The sequence below is a fragment of the Terrapene carolina genome, unplaced genomic scaffold (genome assembly GCF_002925995.2).
Source record: "Terrapene carolina triunguis isolate 2854851 unplaced genomic scaffold, T_m_triunguis-2.0 Scaffold130, whole genome shotgun sequence".
NCBI lineage: Eukaryota > Metazoa > Chordata > Testudines > Emydidae > Terrapene > Terrapene triunguis.
In genome coordinates this window covers 29,394,090-29,419,629 of record NW_020664481.1, presented here as the reverse complement: position 1 = coordinate 29,419,629, position 25,540 = coordinate 29,394,090, and the positions used below count along the sequence as shown (strand labels likewise).

Below are 25,540 nucleotides of genomic sequence, written 5' to 3'. Positions count from 1 at the left end.
ATGTAGTGTTTCTAATCTTAATAAAGATTATTTTTGGTAGCAGCATCTCGGCCACTATTAAACACTGTAACCCTCCTTCTAACATCTCATGTGATGACTTCAATTGTTTTCCATTTGCTTTTCAACTGTGTTGTCTGAATGCTTCTGAAAACAACCCCCCAAATAATCACCCAGGAAATGATTCAGAATTATTTTTCATTGACTTTAAATTGAAGTTATCACTCTCCCGGTGAATTCAAACAAAGATGATGTTTTTATCTTTTAACACATAGGGAAGTAAGGATATTGCTATAAACCCCAATCATTGGGAGGCTTCGGGATGGAGGTAGGAGAGGGGAGAGTCTGATGATTAAATCATCCAGATCCTCAGATGGAAATGTTGCTTTATCACCCATGCATTGTACTGTATAATCTGTAATGCTTTAAAAAAAAACAACAACAACAAGGCACTGCAGCTATGAGATGCATCTTTCTTGGTCTTTGTCTCACATCCTGGGGCTTCTTCAGATGTTCTCCCTTCCTGGGGCTACATTGCCACTCCGTGTTAAAGCTACTGATGCATCTGCCGCTTAAGAACTGAACGGTGCACACGCATCTTCTGCGTCTGATAACAATCACATGCAGAGGTGATTGGCAGATCACAAAATGGGAACCCAGGTAATGTATTGTGGAGCAGAGTGACAATTTTCCTTTATTAAGCTCCTTTGACTGCTTCACCTGCACTCTGCCCACTAATCCAGTGGTTCTCAACCAGGGGTATATGTACCCCTGGGGGTACGCAGAGTCTTCCAGGGGGTATATCAGCTCATCTAGATATTTGCCTAGTTTTACAAAAAGCTACATAAAAAGCACTAGCAAAGTCAATACAAACTAAAAGTTCATACAGATTGTTTATACTGCTCTATATACACTAAAATGAGAACACAATATTTATATTCCAATTGATTTATAATTATATGGTAAAAATGAAAAAGTCATCAATTTTTCAGTAATAGTGTGCTGTGACGCTTTTATATTTTTGTGTCTGATTGTGTAAGCAAGTAGTTTTTAAGTGAAGTGAAACTTGGGGTACGCAAGACAAATCAGCCTCCTGAAAGGGGTACAGTAGTCTGGAAAGGTTGAGAGCCACTGCACTAATACATCTTTGCCAGGACTTATTCTAACATTCCAAATGGCTAGGCAGCTCAAACAGCCAACTCGCCTGCCCCTCCGAACAAGCTGCCAGCGTAATGATTTCTATTTCCTCTAACTGTGGCATCTACCCTTAAAGGTATACTGGCTTCTGGTGAAAGGGAGAAAATATTCAGTCTCTGACTAGTGATATGTTTATAGTTCACTACCTCACAACCCAAGAGGACTAGAAATGGGAGATTTCTACCTCTGATCCTCTGCACTTAATTCAAGCCCTGGTACGTCCTGTGGTACCATGACATCATTATTTACAGAAAATATATTTTAGGTCGTTTGTAGAAATTTCTGAACTGTGTTAGTTATAAAGTTCCTCTTTCTCAAAGTTCTGTACAGTTGGATTTAAGCTACCAAGACACTTGGCTATTACATAATAATATATCCTTTAAGCCTCTCTAAAACATTTGTAGAATAGTTTGCTGTAGCCTGTACGGCAAGTACAGGATACGTAATGGTGAAGGGTGGTATAAAGACTGGTTTGATTCACAGATGCAGAACCACAACTCATACTGGTAAAAGAAATTATAAAACGTTGTCTCTGATGATCTTAAAGTACTTTGCATGAACATAACAGGGCAAGGTCAACAATATTAGGGGCCCCCTCTGGACCCACGCACTTGGGTTCCCTCCCTGGAGAAAGCCTCTTGCTGGGGCACCATCATTACTAGGGATGGGGGATGATCTCCTGCTGGGACCCATCACCTCTGGGTACATGTGCATGCGTGTGTGGAGGGAAGCCTAGAGGAAGCTTCACACTAGGAAATCACCACCCACAGCAGTAGAGAAGGGCATAAGGAAGCCTCCCTTATGGGTGACATTAGCTATACAGCTGGGAGAAAACACTAAGAAGCACCCACACTCAGAGGCAGCATCAGTCACAAAGGCCCCCTTGCAGACACCATCCCTGCCCCCAAATCCCCTCATGTCCTATGGAGGGGGTGGGGAGAAAGCAGCCATTTACACACTGACTAAGGACCCGCACTGCGCACTCGAACAGGCCTCCCTCCTGCAGGAGGCTCAGCAACTCAGTCCTTCTCCTAGCACGTGGAATGAGGAGCTGCCTAGGGGCCTGTTCAGTACGAGATCGCACAGGGCCACCTGCCGGCACAGTTTGTTCCACCTGTCAGAAATGGTCCTGTGGTGGTGCGTAAGGGACAAACAGCTACCACTTCACTTCCCAAAACCCACCCACCCCTGGAGAAGAATCCAATCGTTGTTTAAAAGTGCAGAGCAACATTCACAAAAATGTCCTGGACAGGAAGTGAAGAAGAACTCTGTATCCAAATACAACTGAGGGGGGCTTTAAAGCGGCATTCAGATTTGCTAGAAAACCAGGATTAACTGCTTTAAAAAAAAACCACACACACGGAGGTGGGAGCCCCGAATCTCAGCTACAGCTAAACTGAATTTGGACTGGGCACGGCAGGGAACAGACTGGGCTTTATGCCACCTTTGTACCTCTCTGATTCTGTAGACCACCAGAGAGGCCCCAATGCAAGCTAGAGTAGTTCTATATGCTTCTCTAACAGCTGTCGCAGCAGCCTAGTGTACTCCAGTCACATTCTTCCTGTTATACTCCTTCCATCCCAGCTGCACCCTTGGCATGCCCTATGCTGGGGACTGTAAGGAGGAAAGCGGGTGGCCATTCTGCTGTCCTATGCCACCCAAGGACACCCCTATGCTGGGGGCCAGTTCCATCTGCAATATGGCCTTCTTATGCTGGCAGAGCCTGTTAAAGGGGTTATGGCAGAACCCGGATTCAGGACCAGGATCTTTAATGGCGTTAACTGGTCAGAGCTTCATTTTTTCTCTCTCAGATGAAAGACAGCACCTCCGGCAGCCACTATGACCACCGTGCTGGAGCATTGGTTCAGCAGAGACTTAAGGGAAAGGTCAGCTTCTGAATCACCAGCACCGCTATCTGCAGCATACAGATATGCTTTGGAGGTCTCCAATCCAAGTACTGACCCCTTCCAACCCTGCTTAGCTTTTACTATGTAATGATATAGAGAGTAGATGCTACAGCTGCAGGCTATTGATATTTAATCTTTAATTTATTGTTACTTTATTGTTTCCTATAAATTCTCATGTCTTTCACATGCTGCTGCTAAGACCTCTGCCATTAATTGTTAGTCTTGCATAGAGCAATAACTCCACTCCAGACAAAGAAAACCAACTCCTAGTCACCAAGAGAGAGACACGTCACATCACCACAGGATTCCCTTCTCATACCAAGCCTTTTACAGTTAATAATTATACAGCAACTTTGTCTGCTTAAGGTCAAATACCCTCCCCCACTGAAGACTGCCATGTCAACATACAACAGCCTTCACTGGAACATTAAGGGCCAAGAGTCCATTACACTGAGCTTCCTACAGTTACGTTATCTGACTCTGCTTGAATAAATCATGACTCTCAAAATCAGCAGCATCTCACTCACCCCTGCATATATGCAAACCCTAGCCCTACAGGAAGTTGAATCACTCTGCTCGTGTTTATTTACTAATCATTTTTATGATCAGAGTCACAGGACTCAGCTCGACCTGTACCTAAGCTATCCACTGCTATGGAATTTGGGGCTGACATTTTCAAAGCTGACTGATATTCAGTGCCTCATTTTTGGGTGACTAAAAGGAAATACTCGTAAAGGAGCCTGAATTTTATACAGCAAGTGTTCAGGGCTTTTTAAAAATAAGGCCCCTTTTTGGTTTCCCAAGATGAGTACCCAAAAACAGAGATGCTACAAATCACTAGTCACTCTTGAAAATGTAGGCCAGGGGCTTTTTGTTGCCCAGGTTCTTAATTTTGTTTTATTCTTGTTGTTATCGTTCTCAACATCTCATTTTTCAGATATGAAAAAAAGCACTTTGAGATAAGTAGCTCATAAAACCAGGACTTTATGCTTTTAGCTGACAATTACTTCAGACTCCTGATGAAATTAAACCCATTCCGCTTTGTTTCAGGAGGGCAGTGGGGAAAAGAAAAAGCAGCAGCAAATACTCACTGTCAGGCAGAATGCACTGACTCATATTGGAAGTGGCCGGTGTTGGAATGGCTAGCTACACAAAGTTATCCTTTCAAACCACTGCCATGGGGAGTGATAAGGATGGGCAATGAGTTCAGTAAAACTGAGAGAAGCCCCTACCCTACCAAAGCATTGAAATACTGAGCATTCATTTTCCTCACTGCTAGTTTCCAGCACTGAGAAGAGAATGGGCATAACCTTGGCTGCATTCCCACAATGCCCCAGCCAATACAGCTTCACCAGTACAGTGGTATCATAATTTGCTGCTGGTATAATAATAGTAATACCTGTCTCTTGTATAGCACTTTTTAATTAATAAATCTCAAAAGTAAGATGAGTATCATTATCCCCATTTTATAGATGGGAAAACTGAGGTCGGTGGGGGGGGGGGAGTGATTTGCCCAAAGTCACCCAGGAGGCCAGTTACGGAGCCGGGAATAGAAGCCAGTTCACCTGACTCCAACTCCAGTGCACGATCTACTATGAAACACTGCCTCCAGGAAATGACTATTTCTGTTATTGTCCCCTGCCCCAGAACAAGCAGGGGAGGAATTGTGACCACAATTCTAGTTCTACGTTGTCATACTATACATTCTAATCCAGACTTTTTGATAACCAAATATTTTGCCTCCCAATTAGATATTAAAATTCCATCTGCTTAGTTTTATTGTTACAATCACCAAATAATAAATCTGTGGGGAATAACGTGAAACAATACCAAAAAAAAAAATCACCCGTAGTCCAGACTAAAACTAATTTGTGATAAACATCATTTAAACTGACAATGAACTATATTCCTGTTCTCCTCAAGGCACAGAGCACAATAAATATTGCCCCTTTGTCGGGTCTGAGCGAGTGGTATTTGTATTATCCACAAGGAGAACTTTGTATCAGATTGTGGTTACATCCAATAGCTCAGTGAAAGGTACAGTAATCTCTTGAGACGCTTCACAGAAATAGATGGTAAAACTGGTTCTCACAAATACAACAAAAAATTTAAATGCACATAAAACTACTTTGGCTTTTAAACAGCATTCATCATAGTTACTTTCCCTGATAACTTACAAACATGGGGAGATCGCAGGTAGAATGCTGCCAGTTGTTCATGTGAGAGTGAGACTTTAGGAGGGTTGTTCTTAGACACTGTTATAACTATTTAGATTCCAACATACAGTAGCTGCTTACTGTACAAACACACAGTAAGAGAGCCCCTTCCCTGAAGAGCTTCCAATTTCAATACACAAGCCAGACAAAGAGCGGGAGCTGAGAAAGTATCGTTAGCCCCATTTCACAGATGGTACAGAGATATTGAGTGACTTGGCCAAGGTCACATATGGGCAAAGCTGGGAATTCATATCAGATTTCCTTAGCCACAGGGTATGTCTGCACTACAGAAAAAGTCTTTTCTTAACTCACGTTAGCTAACCTGTATTAGCTAACATGGACTGAAACAGCAGTAAAGACACGGTGATCAGTGGTGTTCAGTGATCGCACAGTGCTTGCAAGAGCTCTGCTTTATTCTGTGTCCTGTTCTAACTGCCAGTGCCAGTGCATAACAACAACAAGAGCTTCACAGCCTCACCCAGACGGTCTGGGAAGCTCAGCCCTTGAAGACACTAATACCACTTCTTCCCTCCCAAGAAAAAAAATGAAGAATAACTAGAGCTTCACACATACCTCTCAACATTTTAAGTAGCTAAAGCAGCATGGGTCCCGGCCCGCCTGTGGGTGCGAGGCCGGGGAGGGATGGGGGGGAAGGGAGCTGCAGAGCGAGCCTGCCCTGCACTCACCCTACACTAGCGGCTCCTGCATCTCCTGTCCTGCAGGGCTGGCTGGACTCAGTTCCCTGCTCCAGGTGTTGCGACCTGGCCCCTGGTGCACAGGGTCACGTCACAGTGCCACTAAAGTTAGGCCCAGCCCCCCTGACTGGGGCAGCTGGGCCAAGTGAGTGGCATTGTAAACTGGTGCATGGGGTCACAATGCCACTCAAAATTTGGCCCAGCTGTCCCCCCCATCAAGGGGCCAGGCCAAACCTGAGCAGCACAAGGCCAGGTTGCAAGGCCCAGAGCGGGGAGCTAAGCCCTGCCAGCCAGCCTTGCAGGACAGCAGGTTTTGTGGGTCAACATGGGACCGTCCTGCAAAACCCAGCACTGTTCACTGCAACCTGCCCAGGCTTTCTGTTTGGGAAGCTCAGGGTATGTCTACACTACGGGATTAATCCGAATTTAGATAATTCGAATTTGGGAAACAGGTTGTATAAATTCGATTGTGCGCGGCCACACTAAGCACATTAATTCGGTTTTTAACCACATTAATTCGGTGGTGTGCGGCCACACTACCCCATTAATTTTAACCACATTAATTCGGTGGTGGCGGCCACACTAACCCTAATTCGAATTAACAAAATCGATTTTGGCGCTACTCCGCTCGTCGAGGTGGAGTACAGAAATCGATTTAAAGCGCCCTTTAATTCGAACTAAATGGCTCTGTTGTGTGGACGGGTGAAGGGTTAATTCGAATTAACGCTGCTAAATCCGAATTAATCCCGTAGTGTAGACCAGGCCTCAGTCTTTAAGGTACAGCCCCCTACTGGGTATGTCTATACAGCAAGCATGGGTGGCAGAAAGCCTGGGCAATTACTCATGTGGCTAGCCCGCATGCAAGCCCCTGCTGCAGCAGCTTCACTGCTGTAGCATGCGAGCTAGCGAGATTGAAACTAGCACGGGTGTGTCTACATGAGCTGCAATTATACCCTATGTTTGCAGTGTAGACACACCCAATACCAGAATGGTCACTTGCTTTTAATTTGGGTTAGCAGCTTGATTACAGCCCACAAAGGTATGTCTCCACTGGAGCTGGGGGAGGTCCTCCCAAGCCCAGGTAGTCAGACTCACGCTAGCTCAGATAGTGTGGACACTGTGGCTCGGGTGACAGTTCAGGTTCTCAAGCCCATCTAATCTCCTGGGTCTGAGCTCAGGTAACTAGCCTGAGCCTCTGCCAGTGTCACATCATCAATGCTGCTATTTTTAGCATGTTAGCTCAAGCATTGGCCAGTGCTGCAATGTCTGCACTGACATACTAGTGTGCTAGCTCAACCTGAGCTACCGTGAGTCTGTCTCCAGGCTGGGAAGCATGCTCCCAGCTGCAACCTAAGGGAGCCTGGGGTTGAATTCAAGCTGCTAACCCAAATTAAAACCAAAGTGGCTGTGTCTTCCCTGCTATTTTAACCCAGGTTAGCTAACCCAAGTTAAGAGCACACCTTTTATTTTTTTAGTACAGTGCAGACATACCAAAAGTCTAGTGCCTTACCACAAGACCAACCTTCCTTTAGATACATTCATGCAAACTTTCAGGGTTCCAACACACAGTTATGCACAATTATTATGTTAGTAAACTCAGTTCAAACATTTTCTATATATTTACAATAAATATATATATATACACACACACCAAACCAACTAGGCAACATAATAGTAATAAAGAAAAAATGTATAAATAGCGCCAATATAAAAACTCTATTTAAGATTAATTATTATTTGAATATGCTGCCATCCTCTCTTCATCTGCACTGTTTTAAGAGCCTTTACAAAACCTAGATAGTTTCCCCCCAACCCATTTTACCTTTTTTTTCCATTTGACAAGTATCAATATATTTCTTCCATGTTTAAATGCATTGTAATCCACTGTTTTGTTTGGTTTCTTGTTTGTGCGCTAGCTTTACTGATGATGTCAACATGAATACGCATAGTTCTGGGAAGAAAGGATTGGTTAATTAACTGCTTTTGCAAAGCCAACAGAGAGAACACAAGAGCACAACCCATTGTTTTGTGTAGGTCACTATTCCTGTGTGACCCATAAAGGCTACTTGCAAGTACCTCACACAGCAGTGGGCTGAAAACACCAATAGATATTAGGAAGCCAATGGAAGCTAAACTGATTTAAGCAAGGGTTAAACCAGTTTCACTGCATTTACATTACAGGTTTGCCCTGGTATAAATGGATTAACTTCAAATTGATTTAGTTAAAGCAATACCATTTTTCTAGTATTGAGAAGCCACAGCATAAGGAGGTGAGTTGTGCTTGTGTTATCTCCTAGCTATTAGTTACACACAGGTGAATCCTAGTTTACCAGTATTGTACTGTGTGTGTCAGTGTCTTGTCAGCGTGCAGTAAAAAGAAAACCCAAGAGTATATTGTTTGCAGTGACTTTTCCTGGAGGAATCAGGATCAGGTGAGATCTTTGCAGTCTTTCATCCACTGCATTCATTCTAGAACCAGGCCCATAGAGACAGTAGCAGTAATTAGCTGTGCTAAAAAAGTCACAAAACTTCCACATATATACTCTTTAAAAATGCTTAACTTTGTTTGTTATCCATAGAATAGGGATTCCAAAGAGTAAGCAATCTAACTAGAAGCCTAACCAGTTCAGAAGACAGCACAATTCTCATTAGCAGTTCTCTCATGGCTCTTCAAATACAACGCTGTATCCAGATTAGTCAACTAAACAAAGCTGCAGACTAGAACCCTACTTGCAAAAATATATCACTTTTTTACTTCTCTTAGGATCTTTTAGCTAACAGGAAGACATCAACTCACAGGAACTCCAGTTTAGGGTACATTTGTGCAAATTCCTTGTGCTGTAGTGGACTGGTGCTCCAACCCCTTACCTTCGTTCCCCTGCTGAGTGCATGAGAGAACCCTGGCAACCTACACAGACACTGGGTGGCAGAGTACATTTAGGGCCATTGCATCAACTTTTGTGCACACAATTACACACATTCTATTTTTTTTTTTGGGGGGGGGGGGGGGGGAGGGTCCCCCAAGTACCTTTTCTTTCTCTATTTTAAAATATCCTCCTAGTTGTATCATTCTATCCTAACACATTTTGTTCACATCTTTAATATAGTTTCCAGTCAAAGTGTTAGTTTTCCCCTCACCCCATCAACCTCCACAAGGGGTATGTCAAGGGGCACTTCACTGCCTCACAGCAGGGAGTCAGACACAGCTGGTGTAACTAATACTGCTAATGAGGTGCTGTACTACAGCAAACCACTTAAGGTACAACTCAGCACCACCAAGGACACCACAAGTCAGAGGAAAGCACTGAAGGTGCTTCAGCTGCTAGGCCCCATAGGCACTAGAATCTGGTAGGTCCCTCAAACACTAAAATAAAAGGATAGTTTACTAGGGCTGACAGAAAAGGGAAGATGCAAATACACCAGGTACAATGACTTAGGCAGTTAAAATACTAGGTAAAACAACAGCTCCCAGACTGGCCCCTGGAGGCAAACCCACAGAATTAGGGCTCCTCAGGCTGTCTTCAGCCCCTCCTCTAACATGCAGGCTCTCTGGCCAGGATCAGTCCCTGGTGTAGCTCATTGGGGACAATCCTACGTTGCTACCTGCTACTGTGACAGCATTTCTCACAACAGCGGGCTGCCCCAAATGTGGGCAACAATTGGTTTACAAACCACCCACCACCACACACACAAGTCCCTGTTGCACCTAGCTTCCCTGTGCAAGGATAGAAACCACTTCTTTGGGGCCAACACCCAGTAAAAGCACAATGACCATTTCCAGGCTAATCCCCAGTATTTAAGGCATTTTGGGCTCCACTAGCCTTCTCCAGGCTCCTGTCTCTCTAGGTGCCTGAGCTACCTACTGACTCTGGGAACTTGAGAGTCCCTGTCTACTTAGCCCTCCTCCCCTAAGGTCCCTCCCCACTCTCTGCTGCTTCTCCACAAGTTCTTTGCCAAACCTGTTCCGCAGGTGGTTCTCCAGCTCCTGCTACAGCCTGCTCCTCAGCTCAGCTTCCTGCCCTGCTCACCTGGCATCCCCAAGAGTCTTTTCCTGCATCAGCCTTTTCCTTTCAAAAAGTTTCCACCTGCTCCCCCTATTGGCCAGGTAGGGCAATGGGCTTTTCCAACCCCAGAGCTTCATAAATCCAGGAGGAAGAAAATAGTTGGTGTTAGGGACCCATGCCTAAGGCCTCAGCTCCTCCTGAGTACAAAGAACCATTTGAAAATGTGAGGCAAATGTAACCAAAGCACTGGTGGGTCTGCCTGAGGCTGCAGAGAGCTGGAGATGATAGTTCTGAATGTGAGAACTGCCCTATTCCTCTCAATGGGCTGTTAGCTCCATGACCCATTGCTCAGGGGAGAGAGAGAGAGCAGCAACAGCACATAGCAGAGGACTCTGTGTAGGGCAGCAGGACTAGAGTGCAGTCCACCCACCATAGCATATACCCCCCAGCTGATGTGGTAAATACTCAGGGCTCCCCTGCTCCCACCTCTGCCTCTCTGGGGAGAAGAAGGGGACCTCATGCACTGACCCTGCTTCCCTGGGGGGGGGGGGGGTTACTGCCACTGCCACACCAAGTAGAGTCCTAGGCAACATTGCCGGGGCAGGGCTTTGGCCCAGACCATTGTGGGGGGAGACCTATGTGATGGTGGGCCTATGATCCTGGATTGCCTTAATCCAACCTCAGGACTAGGGATATTCCATGCTTTCACCTACCCTCTTCTTTTCACCCCCTCTACGCCCTCATTCATTCTTGGGATGCCTCTTGTGATTGAAACAACCACCCTGTGCTTTCAAAGGGCTGTAAAACAGCACTGTGAAATTGCCACAAAGGGCATGAAAGCCTGATGCACCTTGACCTTTTCCATCTCACCCTAAGACTCTGGGGACTTGACTACTCTAACCTTTTATTGTTATTATTTTTAAAGTGCTAGTCATGGTGGGAGATCTAGTGCAAACAAAGTGCAGGAGGTAGCAATATCGCATGTAGTATAGGCAAATTCCATTGGTGATTGGGAAATTTTAAGAACACAAGCTCGTGTATACAAGACCAAAGTAGCCTTCATAGCCTTGTCTTCACTGGGAAAAAAGGTATATTTTAAACAGGTATTAGCTGTTGTAATAATTAACCTGTTAAAATCTTAGTAGCAAAGCCAAGGCAAGTTGTAGTCTTAACACATGAGCTGGTTAAGGTAAATCATTCCCTCTAAGGGATACTCACCGTCAAAGATAGTTTTTCAACATGGCTTTTGCTTTCCTTATATTCGTTAACCAATTAGTCTAGTCCCACTGGCTCAACTTTGAAGCTTTTTTAAAATATATGTACTAGTGGGGAAAGGACGTGAAAGGGAGAGAAGGTGGTGGGCAGTAGGGATCAATTCGCTTTCTTGTGTCACAACACTCCCTTTTTTCTTTTTTGAATTTTTCTCACAGATGCGTCCCTAGTTGCAACACCTGATGCCAGACTCCTAAAGTAGCTGTAGGGTTTATGCTAAACACAATTGACATGCTGCATTTTTAAGAACTTTCAAGAACAAAAATAATTCTTCGTGCTAGGGTGCCGGCCTGTTCTTTCGACCTGTCTGCACACATGATAAGTGCACTGGATAATGTGGAGACATGTCCCATTTCAAAGCTGAACTGATACCGAAAGTTTCAGGATTAATAACTGCATTTAGGTCCTATCCGTAGTAGTGCTTATGGCTATGTGTGAGACTAATATGGTGGCGACATGTTTCATGTCCCCAACTAACCTGCTATAGAACGTATTTCAAACATGACTGGAAATTCCAGTGCGTAAGGAGAGTCTGTAACATGGGTTAGGATAGCATGACTGCAGAAAAAATATCCTTTTCTTCACTGGACCGGGAAACCATACTAGTGACAACTGTGTTGGAAAGCAGTTGACAACACGGTTCTAGACTGTGGCACTGATAGTCCCACTTTCCTAGCATACCCCCAGAGTCTTCCCTGCATTCTACTGTCCTTTGGGTTGGCTACACACATGTTGCTGTGGCCATCCTGCCCCCCCCACCCCCCATCAGCTGCCTTCTGGGCAGCACACCTCATTCACCAGCGTCCCTCCCCCTGCTCCCACTCACTGGTGCATTCCCACTGCTATTGTGGGCCCTGAGCCTACTCTGCTTACCTGCAGCCTTTGCCTCCTGCTGCTCTGAGAGGGAGAAGGACGTAGGAGGTAGAGCAAACAAAGGAAGAGGAAGAAAGGAGGCAAAGGGGGGACAACGATGGTAATGGAGGGAGAGTCAGACTGTGGAAAGAAGCTGTATTAGGTGATGGAGACATATTGGGGGCAATCTAGGATCACAACGGAGCAAACTTACCTGCCATATAATTGTAATCAACGCAAAGCACCCTGCTTACGGATAAGCTTGTATTTATCTATAAGTGTAAGATCATTGTAAACTAAAATGTAAAACTATATAAATACCCAAAGTGTATGTTTAAATACGTGCAGGAAGCTTCACTCAGCGCAGTAATATCAGCAGCTATAACACTATTCAGTTTAAGTTACTCTCTCCTTACTGTTATTTCCATTTCTTCCTCTGCATATTGCCAAACATCTATTGCTTCTGAACATTTTGCCTGGAGGCAAAGATCTACAAGTTTCACTGTATGTGAAACCTTTCATCATTCTATTTTAGACTCAGCTGCTAACTCAAATACAAATTGCTTCCGGATTGCACAGCTACTTTACCAGCAGTTTGCAACACATTATTTCAACTCCTGTCTCTGGCCCTATGAGAGAGGGAAAACAGATGGAGAATGATTTGGGGGGAGGGGGACTTTCAAAACTGAACAAATATCGGAGAGGCAGAAAACGGGAAGGCGAATGGCATCCTGCAAACAGGTGCACCTTCCATTCACCAAAACAGGACTTCAACAAGGCAGGTAGCGCCGGATTTCATCACTGGCATGGCGTTGCATTCAGTTACCCCCCGCCCCTGAGCACTGCCTTGCCCATCTGCTAGGATCCTCGAAGAGATTCCCTATTCAAGCTAACTTGTGTCCCTGTCTCTGGAGTGACACCGTTCCCCCTGGACGGCCAGTTTCCTTTAGCTGATTCGTTGATCTGAGCTGCGCTTGGGGAGATCGCCTCCCTCCCCTCCCCATCACTGCTCCAGTATTATCTGCCTTTGCGCCCCGGGGACACGGGCGAGGCATTGAATACAGAGCTGCTCTATTCGCTCCCTTAACTTTGTTGTAAATATCACCTGCCAGATGTAAACCCTCCGCCGCAATCCAAGAGTTCAGAAAGAATTCAGTCTCCGGTACCCGCCTGCCAACCAATGGAGGAGATCTTAGTGCCGGTCCCGCATCTAGACTGGGTGCAAAGGGGGTGGGGGTGGGGGGGCTTTGGCCACTTACATGGGGGCTCTGTGCAGGCGTCTTGGTGGTCCTTTTCCTTACATCCCCGTCCCCTCATTGGCGCCTTTCCCCTCTGCTAGTACAGGGAGTGCAATGGGATTTGGACTAGACCCTCACTGGTTTACACTCCCCCCCCCCCCATGTCCGTTTGAAACACCCCTGGCATTAAGGATCGGAGTTAATCGACAGACGTGCTCGGGAGAAATAATTCCCAACCCATCTCTTACCCAAAATCCCCATTTATTGATGGATTCCCTCCCCCGACCCAGTAACTAACAGCCGGGCTCTGAGCTGCTCGAGAATTCGTTAGGGCAGAGTTGATGGAAGAGCTCAGACCACACGATTTATCCAGCTAGTACTTTACAAGCAGGTTTGGGTTCAACAAGGTACGTACGAACAGACACCGTGCGTACACATCTGGCAGGTGTTTTTGTCTCTTCGTTTGGGGGAGGAGGGAGGCTTTTCAAAAATGCCCATTTCCCAGAGGTTTAGATCCAAATTTTGAAATACAGCCATTATTTGTCAGGATCAAAAAACTCCTGCTAATGCAATTAATGTGGCGTGTGTATAACTATAGAGAGAGAGTTCTATAATAGATCATAAAATGGTGATGGAAAGGGAAAAGAGGAGGGGGACCTGGTGCGCTAATGAGAAAAATCCGGCGCGAAAGCCACATTGATTTTTGTTACATTTGTGACTAAGGATTAATCTAATGCACCCGCCTTAGAAATCCTGTCCCAAGGACCTGCACTGAGGTGGAGGCCCCCGGCTGAGCGGGGACTCAGGATGTGCTTTCAACTTGCCAGAGGACCGCTGGGGGGAACAGGGTTCGTTTTATTCCCGTGCCTGTTTCTCTTACGAGCTGGAGTCAAATCATGCCCGATTTAACAGTTTGCATTTAAAGAATGCACAGAAATCTGCTCCATCCCCTTCCACTGGTCCCTGCGCACAACTCGGAGGCAGCAGGCCCTGGGAGAGAGAAACGGGGACGATATTGGCCTAGGGGTAGGTGGCATGAGGCAGTGGGAGGGACGGGGACAAGTCGGGTCCCTGCACAAACGCAGGGGCAGCTGATGTGGTGCAAGGGGCCTCTGGAAGGACCTGGCACTGGGGGCTGACAGCTGGGTGCGGGGCGCTGGGTCCCTCTCGCCCCCTGATCCGGGACACGCTGCGCTGGAGAACTGGAGCCCAGGTGTGAACCTGAGTTGCAGGCAGCGCCGGGAGCTGTGCAAGCGAAGGCAAGAGGAAGTGGGGGGAGGGGAGGTATAGACCTTCCAGGAAAAACGGGGCAGCGTATTTCGGCCCCAGGAAGGGGAGGCTCACGGTCTCCCCGTGCAATGCCATCCCCGCTCTCTGGGATGCTTGCGGCCAGGCATCAACCCCGCCCCCCAAAGCGACTTAAGCAGGAGACTTTCCTCCAGCCGGTGTAAAAGCAGTTCTGCCCGGCGCCCGCGCTAACACGGGTACATCGCCTCCCGCTCGGGGGGGCAGGCCTGTGGGCAAGGGGAGCGGGTAGGCGGGGGTCTCTCTCCCCAAGTGTGGGATCAGAAACGCACCGCTGAATTCGCCTGGTGTGGGCGGGGAGCTGAGCCCCACCAGCCATGCAGGACCGCAGGTTTTGTGGGTCAACGTGGGCCAGACCTGCAAAACCCAGCACGGCTCACTGCAACCTGCCCAGGCTTTCTGATTGGGAAGCTCAGTCTTTAAGGCCCAGCCCCCTACTGGGTATGTCTATACAGCAATCCTGGGGGGCAGAAAACCTTCCGGTGGTCTCGCCTTTCGGGCTCATTACGGAAAATCTCCCCCTTGAGTTACACTCCGGCAATTCGGATTGGGAGGCGGTGGGCCAGGCAGCTCTACCTCCGCAACAGCCTGCGGGGGGAGGGGGCATGGAGAAACCCCCCACCACTCACCCGCCTTCCCCCTCCGCGTGGGGCTCGTTGCGGGGCCTGGGGGAGGGAGTGGACCCCCACCCCCTAGCACCCAGACCTGCCCGCACCCAGCTGACACGTGCCCCAGCGTCTCCTACAGCCTCGCGTCGTGCTAGGGCTGGTTACACTGGGGGGAGAGACAATTAAAGCGAGCCAGGCGCTGGAGATTTCGGAGCGATCCGCGGCGTCCGCTCACCCGCGCCCCGAGAACCAAACCCCGGAGCTTTGCGGGGGTGGAGGGGAGACATTTCATCTAGAGCCCGCCGACGGGAGAAATGCCCCTGCTCGGGGCTCAGCTCCCCAGGCCAAGGGAAAAGCCGCCCCTCCAAATGACAGACAGGAATCAGCTCTTAACCTCGTGGGAGAGAAACACTCCGGCGTGCGGCCCGCCCGGGTGAGCGAGGAGAGGGGGCGTTCACACGGGAGCGCAGAATGGAGTCGCTGCCCTAGATAGACAGATGGGGGGTGTAGATCTTTTTTAAAAAGCCAGGCAAGAGGGAGTTCACAGCTCCCCGGCTGCATGCGCCTGGGCGCCCGGAGAGCCCGCCGCTGCAGCCCGGGAAGGGATGGCCCGTGTAGACCCGCTTTAAATGAGCCTGGGGGAAAGAGCCCAAGCCACACAACCCAGCTGCAAGCGTTCTCCGCCCAACCCCTCTAGGGGCGGGGGTGTCACATCTGCCCCCACGTTCCTGGTTTCCCAAAGGGACAGCGCCCTGCACTCCCAGAGGGCTTTCTTTCTCCTGCATCCTAAAACGCACTTAAGAGGGATCTAATTCACCTCCTTTGCCCCCCCCCCCGAAAAAAAAAAGACGGGACCTTCCCAGGCCCCCCTCCCCTTTTTCAAAAACGAGCTGGGGTATTGCTTGTACATCCTTTGCCCAGTTGGCAGCCAAGTCTTGCTGTAAAATAAAATCTTCCATAATATCCCCCTCCCTTTCCCCTACAACCCACCCGCTCTCCTCCCCCTTCACTGTTCCCACCCTTGCTTCGACAGGCCTCTTGCCTACAGCGGGCCAGCCAGTTTCTGCTCCTTCCTCCGGGCTCTTTAGACAAAATGCACCAGCGCCGGACCCTTTTGAGTGTGCTCACCGCTTTGATTTTGGCTACAAGGCTCCTTCCTCCACGGGGGTGGGAGTCACTTCTGCCCTCCCCTTTCCGCAGTGAACAGTTCTGAGTTTTCATGGTGTTAAATAAGTCTGCCAAATTCCTAGGGCCAGGATCCTTCCACGTCCACCCCGTTGCCGAAGGCCAGCACAAATCCGAACCCCTCGCTAACAAAAAACTGGTCTATTGTTAAAGTTCCTGGCCGGTACATCCCAGAGCAGAAACATTTAGTCTAGGAGGCAACAAAATAAACTGGTTTAGGGGTGAAAGAGAAGGCGGCTATTGTACTTCCTAGCTATGATTCCTCTGTACAGAGCCGTGCACTTTCTATATAGAAATATAAAGGAATTGCACTGCAGAGCCAAACCTCCTCTAGAAGGACAAAGCAGCAGGTGGATAATTTCAGTAACTCACACCTGCTCATGCTTCTGGAAAGGGATGGGGGACTAAGCTGAACCCAGAGAGAAGATTAGCTTGGTTAAGCTGATGAGGGAGGAGTGTGTGCCAAATCTCTCTTGATTGAAATCAATGGAATAACTCACTTAAAGGAGAGAATTATGCCTTGCATTTATAATTCCCTGCTCTCTAAAATAATACCCCCTTTTACTATAAGCTCTGATACTTCCTCCTCTACCGAATCATTAGGAGTTGTGCTCAGACTAATCACATGCACAGACCCTATTTCCAGTAGCCAGCCCACACCAACTACAAAAAAATTCAACCTTAGATAGTGTTGAAAGCACTGTCCTGTATAGCTCAGTCTAGGAATGCCCAGCATTACAGCTCAACAAGCAGTTACCCTATGTTGCAGTGGTTGCTCCAGCTGCTGCCCTGGAGGAGGTCAAATATGCTAACTTCTTCCCCAGGGCCCAGCTGAGCAGGAAAGGGGAAGCAAAGGAGTATGACAAGGGCCAAGCTACTCTACCTCTCAGCATCCTAAACCAGCTGTTAGGCAGCCAATTAGGAGTTGAGGGTTACTTTACATCAGACCAAGAATAAAAGGACCTTATGCAATTAGTTCTGATGTATTCCAGAAACGCATTACAGCTGAAAGCTTTAGAGCCTTTCCCAACACACCCCATAAGAGTTTTGTATTTTTGATTAGATTAATTTTCTAAACCCAATGCTAAAAAGACATTATAGACAATACCTTACTCATAGGTGAATGCCACCCCCCTGCTGCGGAGTTTGGGATTAATGAAAAAGTTTACCACACCATGCCAAGAGTTCATCTGCACTGGCTGGAAGCAGCGCATAGCTCTTCCCACAGCCATGTCTGTAAGTATAGGGCCAAATTCTTTTCAGCAGTTACCGCAGCCGAGAACTGACCTTTTTGCTATCTGACTTTTTTCGTCCCCAGGATGTCAAAGGCATTAACAGTGCTTTAATAGTTTTCCCTCTGCATGGCAGTAGGACCCATAATTTATCATTTTTAATAGAGGACTGAGTTTTACATGGCTCAATACTGCCCCCAGTGAAAGTCACAGGTAAAGCTCCAATGAACCTGAACAGGTTAGGTTCTAAGATGAATAAAACAAAAACACCCCACATTTAAAGTTAAAAAAAAGTCTGCTAAAACCTTGTTTCTGCCACTTAGGGACACAAAAGTAAAGGTATTCTAAAAAGGTAATTAATATTTAATGTCATTAATTAAATCATTAGTCTGTTTAATTTGTCTTTGAGGCTAAAATAACTCAATTTTAGATGTACACTACCTCTAGTGTACATTTACATGTTAACAAATCTGCATATTATATGTGACTCATCTGGTACATAAATCTAACAGTAAAAGACATACATTTTTCTAAAGGCATTAGTGTTTATAGTGTATTTAGGATGCATAGTCATTAAAATTAAAAAAAATTCCCTATGAAAAATAGTTACTGCACAGGATATAATTTCCAAGTTAAGTCTCAGCATTATACTGTACATTCTCCCCTACCTCCAACTCAAGATAACAGAAGTAAATAGGCTACAAGGGCCTAAATTCTTTGTCAAAATGACATTTAAAAAAATAAAAATAATATTTGAATTATCGGCGTGCAAAAATACACAATATACATAAAACTAGAAATTGTCATTTGTTTTAAACCTGTATAATTTAAAAACTGCCAAAATGATTGTTTTACTTCAAATTAAAAGTAAAAAAAAAAATATATAAAACCCTCAGGCAAAAATTGTGGACCCAATCTTGCGTCCCAAAACTCCCATTAAAGTCAATGATAGTTGTGGGTGCATAAGGAATGCTAGATCAAACCTGTAGGGAGTAAGGCCACATTGATTCCTCCTCCCTACCCCCATATAATACATGAAGGTTTTTAGTGGACATTTTAACTCTGACAAAGCAGGATAAACATGCCACAATCATACAGTCTCACAGAATAAAGTAAATATCAAATCTAAAACATTTGAACCAAGTGAAACCTTAAATCCAATATAAATTTCCTTCAAAGGAAACTTACCTAGTCTTGATAAGGCCATTGTTAGCAGCATTTTTTATAAAGAGATGAAGAATGCCAAAATATCTACAATTTGATGATTGGGAGTAGTGATATCACTGAATAGTTAAAGGACAAGGTTCCCACTCTTAGTGGATATGCAAATACATACTAACCATTAATATGCAATAAACATATGTATACCACACATACATATAGATACACAGACATATACATACCTGGATAGTCCTCTAATACCCAGGGGTAAGGTTAAATAATACATTCAAAAGACATTATTAAATACAAATACACTTTAAAAACACAGAGACAATATTTTATCTGTTGCAAAAATGTATTTGATTACTCAAGTAAAATTACAGTATCTCTGTTGTTAGTATTAAATGTTAAAGAAACTGGACCTCTTTTCCTTTCAACTTTCCAAGAAAGTGCATGTAACAGTCCAAAGTTGTGTCCCCTCCCCCCCCATATCTAATACAAAATAAACAAACACTATCCTTGTTCCCTTGGTCAAGAAGTAGGGCTTGGTCTTGCAAGGAACATATGTACATTTTAATGAAAGTGATATTTCTTATTGTATATACAGGAGCATCTACATTTGTCCATGGAAGGTTGTTCAAGATGCTATACTTAGCAGCATTGTGAAAGTCCAGCACATTTTCTATAATGAATATACCTACAAGGCAAAATGTTACGTCTCAGTTTCAACTACCAAAACAACACTTTTGTATCTTCTCTAATAATCTGCGTGCTTATTACTGTACAGAAACGTATGAACATTTAAGACGACTCAAGTAAAAAGCACAATACAAATAACAGTTCAAAACGAAAAATGTTAAATCTACAAAAATTAAAGCAGTTTTAATTTTATAATAAAAATCAAAAACTGAGCTTGTAAAGGACCCCCACTGTTCAGTCATATTCTCAGCTTTCAGTCCTTTTCTTAATTCTGTTTGGAAAATTAAACAATGTGTTGCTGATAAAATTTCCAGCGAGATCAAAGTATACATTTATATACAGACTTTTATTAGAGATCTAATGCATCACTGAGGTGGTGCATCAATACCAGAGTTCATGTTAAACTGGATATAGAAAATAAGTTAATGCCAGAAAAAGATCACCTAGCAGAACAGACTTGCAACTGCCATAAATGTTACAGCATGTTTACAGCACTCTAGTCGATTAGTATTTAGTTCAAAATACAGGAGACCAAAGTTAATGCTTGCATTTGTTTGCAAAGCAAGGTTATATCACTAATAAATAAGCTCTCTTAGAACTCTAGAAGTAGAACATGGTACAAAAGAATGTCTTTATAATGTTGTCGTTTGTAGACTTGTAAAAAGCAACCCTAGGTTGCACTATTTGCAGGAATGTTATTGATAAGGTTTATTCTAATTTGTTACAATTTCTTTGTTGTCTTCCACAAAACGTGTAAAACGGAAGTTTGTCCCATTTTCATTGCTTGCCATTTTCTCCAGACCAGCTAGAGGTGCATTAGGTTCAGAATTCTGGAGCTTCTCCAGGCTTCCAGTCAACCCACTAATAGGTGAACTGCCTCCATTGCCCAAGCTTCCAGGAATTGGAGGGATGCCACCATTCTGAATGACTGAGATCTCATTGGTCTTCATAGCCAAGCCATTGGAGAGTGCAGCTGCATACTGATGCCAGAAGCTGGAAGGGTCTCCGTTTCCTGACCTTGCAGCCAAATCTTTCTGAAACATTTCTGGGAATTTTACAGGATTGCCTCCTAGAAATGTCATGGGACCATCCACGGAAAGTCGTCTGCCTCGTCTCGCCGGAGTGCTGTTCCACATGTGAGTGCCCATGTGAACCTGCAAGAAGGGAGTGGGTGGAGGAAGAAAGGTGGTTAGCAGTGGAATTCATTCTGATCAAATACACCTTAACACAAAACAAAGAAGGTAGTCCATGTGTCTATTCTTATTTATGTAAAGAACACCACTAAAGGTAAAGGATGTAATATTCCAGTTCAGATCAGTAACAACAAATAAGATTCATCTGGACCTAGGTACCAGCATTATGCAGAATGCCCATCTTTTTCCTGCTGAACAATACATTTCTTATTACTCTTTTTCATTACATGTATTTAGTTTATAATAGTCTTATGTTATTCAATCAATTGCATCTAGCTACTTTCAGGATTAAAATTGCTATGTCCACTTTCATTGCAATGGTAAGTATTGTATTTGACACTCTTTACCCTATAAATGTCCTTTTCAGACAGGAAGAAAGTATCCTTTACTGATTGCTCATCGGAGAACCTTGTGTATAGACAGAATGGCCTGAAAGTAATTATTCTTCTCACATTACTGGCAGAAATCTCTAGAGAAATACTCTGTCAACAGAAACATGTACACAGTAAAGTGCTCAACTAGTGTTCTAGAACTTAAGTATATTTGCTTTTTCAACACATCAGTAGGAAATGTTATATAATCAATTAAAATAATGCCTATTAGTTCAAGAATTATTAGTTAGAAACAAGTCTGTTGTGCGTGAGAGTTATGAAAATACTATATTTAAGATGCAGTGCTTAATAAGTAATGTACGCAGTACACTTCATGCATATCTTTAATTAAACACCCTCTAGCAACATTCGGCTATCCTGTTTCATAGACTACATAGTGAGTTTGGTGCACTTTATCAAACCAGAAATAGCTTGCTGCATTAAACTCTTCAATCCTGTTCAAAACGCCAGGCACCCAGCATGAGACAATCTACTGGTGCCAAAGCTAACCAAATAAAACCATTTTTCATACCCCAGATATCTAAAAGTAGCATTGTTTACAACATTGCAGATGTAAATGTAAATAAACAAAAACAAAAACCCCCACAACAACAGCATAAGAACAGCGAGAAGGAAAGTACCTTAAGATTGCCTTTTGTCGTGAAAGCTCTTCCACATATAGTGCAGGCAAAAGGCTTTTCGCCAGTGTGTGTCCTTTCATGAATCTGCAAAGCACTAGAAGATGAAAATGTTTTCCCACATGTGTTGCAGTAGTGCTGTTTGGGAGTTCTTCGGGGTAGAGTTGGAAGCAGAACTGGTGATGTGGCAGAAGATGGCAAAGGCCCCAGAGGAACAAGACCAGGCGGTGTTTCTTTGCTATCCTGAGGCGAGCCGTGCAGAAAGCCATTAACCTCAGTCTTTATGAGAGATGACAATGAATTAGCAGGTATAACTGAAGAGTTCTGATTAGGGCCAATATTGGAATTGGGCTCAAAAAGCTGTGATGGCAGATCTCGCATTTGATGTGTCAACATATGCTGCTTCAAATTACCCTTTGTGGAAAAGCCACGATTGCAAACTGTGCAAATAAATGGTCTCTCTTTGGTATGACTTCTGTAATGAATGTCCAAGGCACTCTGACAAGCAAACGTTTTGCCACAAATGTCACACGCTGTGTTTTTAAATTTACCTCTATCTCTGAAAGGAAAAAGCATACTCAAAGATTCTTCTTTAATTATTTTATCTGTGTTACTAGATGTCAAGTCCAAAGCACCACCGTTAACAGGGGTTGGAGACAAACCATTGGCAAACTCACTTGGTAAAGCTCTTAGTTGTTTCTCTTCAATACTTGGTGATTTGTGGTAATCATTAGTGCTGTTGGATGGGGACAAAGCCTGCATAGAAGAGGTAGACTCTGAGATAGCAGGACTTCCAGCACTTTGGCTTTCCATATCACCACCAATAGACGATGAATCATTTGTCATAACATCCCCCTCCACTGACCCATTTTCAACTGATTTTAAGCTAGCTTGAAGTTGTTCAGCAAGTCCTGCATTGATCATCTTCATTTGATTTTCTAAAGCAGCAATACTTGACATTTCCAGTGGCAGAGGGGAAGAAGATAAGCTGTCTTGGGACGCATCAACAGATTTAGGTGTATCTGGCACGCTGCTGTCAGGACAGTCTTCCATGTTCTCGTCTGAGAAGTTGTCTAGATCATCAAAATTCTTCTCATCAAAAGATCCGGTGTCAGATTCCATTGACTCTGGATAGTTTTCTGTGACAGGCGTATTGGGAATCTGTCCTCCCATATGCATTCTGATATGCTGCTGTAGCACGACAGCATTGGTGAACTTTTTCTGGCAGATCGGGCATGAATGTTGTACTCTCAGCGGGGGCATGGCACGATGAACACTGTAATGAGTCTTTAAATTTCCTTTAGTAGTGAAAGCACGACCACAAATTTTACATTTAAATGGCCTTTCACCAGTATGTGTGCGATAATGCATTTTTAATGCACTCTGGCAACTGAGAACTCGATGGCAAATAATACACTCATTAGGATCGGTTGCCTTTTTGTCAATATTTTCTACCAGTTGCTGCAATTTTGAGGTTTCTGATGCCGACGTTGAATCTAGTAGTCCTCCAAATGGAAACTTTGCCTTAAATTGCTCCGACATTAGAGGCATCAGTGGATTTGTAAAAGTGACAATGCTGTTTGAGCCGGAGTCTGCTGCCGGTGAGCTCACAGAGCTGTTAATATTAGTGAAGGAGTTTGAAGTGTGAGTGTTTTCTTCTGTTTTCCCATTTGTGGTAGGCAAAGCACTGACTTCTGCCTCATCTGAGTGTCCATTTGAATTTTTTACAGCAGGATCAGCTACTCCCGAGTCACTTTTGACAGAACATGGAGGGCTAGCCAAATGATGGCTAATGGGAATAGGTTGAGGCTCCTCAGTTTTGATAAATGGTGTCAAGCTTGGAATTGTTGGTGGGAGTGGCAGGCCAACAGAAGTAGTCAAAGTAGACAAAACTGGCTTGCTGTCCAGCCAGCTGGTTACAGGTTTCTCTGGTGGGATAGACATCCCATAAGGAATACCTGTGCTTGTAGGAATATTGTCCAAATGCTCTGGCACTGGGTATGGATTCATTTGAATATGAGGGTATTTTTCTTTATGACGCTGAAAGTGGACTTTTAAGTTTCCCTTTGTGGAGAATCTGTTTCCACATATGTTGCATTTGAAGGGCCTCTCGCCAGTGTGAGAACGTAAGTGAATCTGCAAGGCACTGTCACTCCCAAAGACTTTCGCACAGAACCTGCATTTATGTTTAAAAAATGCCTCATCAGAAGTACTTTTTGCTTCAAAAGCAGTTACATTTGGTGGCTTGCTTTTTCTTTGCTGTGCCAAGGCAGTCAAGGAGTTTAAATCCTCTGCAGGTGTTCCAAGATTGGACAAGGGGTTGGAGAAAACCGAGTTATTAGGGGCGGGTTGAGGTAGAAGTGGATTAGATGCAGGACTTAATAAACTGCTTATTGCAAAAGCTGGTGAAGATGATGCTGATACTGGTGGGTTGCTGAGCTGTGAGCCACCAACATTTGAAGCCACTTTGTCTGAGGACGGTGTTGTAACTGCTGCTGCCAGTATGTTAATATTTGGAGAAGAGCCACTACTGGATGGAATTATAGTATTGCCAGAGTTGCTCTGAGGTAGCTGTAGAGGGGGTAGTTGTTTCAAACCACTGATGCTGGCAGATTGACTAGCAAGGCTTTGTGCTAATCCAGCTGCCGCAGCCAGCTGCTGGGATAAATGGGAACTTAACGTGGACAAGGGGTTGGCAGATGTTCGTAAAGTACCTTGAGAAGGGCTAGATGACGTTGACATGTCTGTGTTTTGGGAAGCCAACAATAATATTTGGTGACGAATTTGTTCAATCAGTTGCAACTGGTGGATCTGCTGTTGCTGTAAAGCCAACAGTTGCTCCATTAGGGCAGGTACAGCAAGCTTATTATTTGACGCACCATTACATCTCGCTTCCTGTGAGAACTGTGCTACCGCCACTTTCGTACTTTGAAGGTTTTCTATTATGACATTGCTATTTATCACTGAAAAGTTGCCTAATGCTGTCAGATCCCCTATTTGAGGTAGAGAGGTTGTTATAGCTGAGGTACCCATTGTGGAGCTGTTACTGCTTGTAATACTATTGTTGACGCTCTTGGAACTGCTACTGCTATTGTTAATGCTGGAAGCCTCCGCATCCATGGATTCTTCCTTGTCAAGTTTGTTATGCTCTGAAAGGTCACTGCAGTCTACTTGATCTGTGTTATTAACTGTGTCATTCATCTGTTCATCAGGATTATCAGAAGGGGAACGAGGAGGGAAGGTTTCAGAAGGAGAAGCTGGATTTTCATTCACAATTAAAACTAATTGATTTTTAGTACAGTTCTTCTTGTGTTGCAGGAGATCTGATAATTCAAAGAACTCAGCACAGCACCTGCCACAGACATGGGCATCCTTGTTCTTAGTGGTTCGATTTGCGTGACCCTTTTCTGTGTCTCCTAAAACATCAAAAGATGATGGATTAGAAACTGGAGCAGAAACACAGAAATTTCTCTAGGACATTTTTATTTTAATCTACTGTTTTTAACTCTCAGACTACAACACGCAAAGATTGTATGTGAAAACAGATCAATATTAGTGCTTCCCAAATATTGCTCATGACTGATTTTTAAGACCGTACACGGGTGTTGTATTAATCCCTATGTCCTAGATGATCATTTCCTTCAGATAATCCATCAAAATATAAAATACTATGAACTGAAGACATTGGGGCATAATGAAATTCCATAGCAAAGTATTGATTTCCAATATTTCATACTGCTTATTGTCTAGTTGTCCACTGAGCGCAATTC

The 25,540-nt window shown here is 44.6% G+C and overlaps 1 protein-coding gene across 3 annotated transcripts in view; it reads right to left on the bottom strand.

The window, feature by feature from the left end:
- Positions 1 to 18,365: 18,365 nt before the first annotated feature.
- SALL1 (spalt like transcription factor 1) overlaps positions 18,366 to 25,540 on the bottom strand; it is a 17,241-nt gene continuing 10,066 nt past the window's right edge. For all 3 annotated transcript variants that reach the window (XM_024214626.3, XM_024214629.3, XM_024214627.3), the window contains 2 exons: positions 21,774 to 25,186; positions 18,366 to 20,722 (listed from right to left, as the gene is read on the bottom strand). In XM_024214626.3, the coding sequence (XP_024070394.2) occupies positions 20,282 to 20,722; positions 21,774 to 25,186 (3,854 nt within the window). In that variant the 3' untranslated portion in view covers positions 18,366 to 20,281. The remainder of the gene's footprint in view (positions 20,723 to 21,773; positions 25,187 to 25,540) is intronic.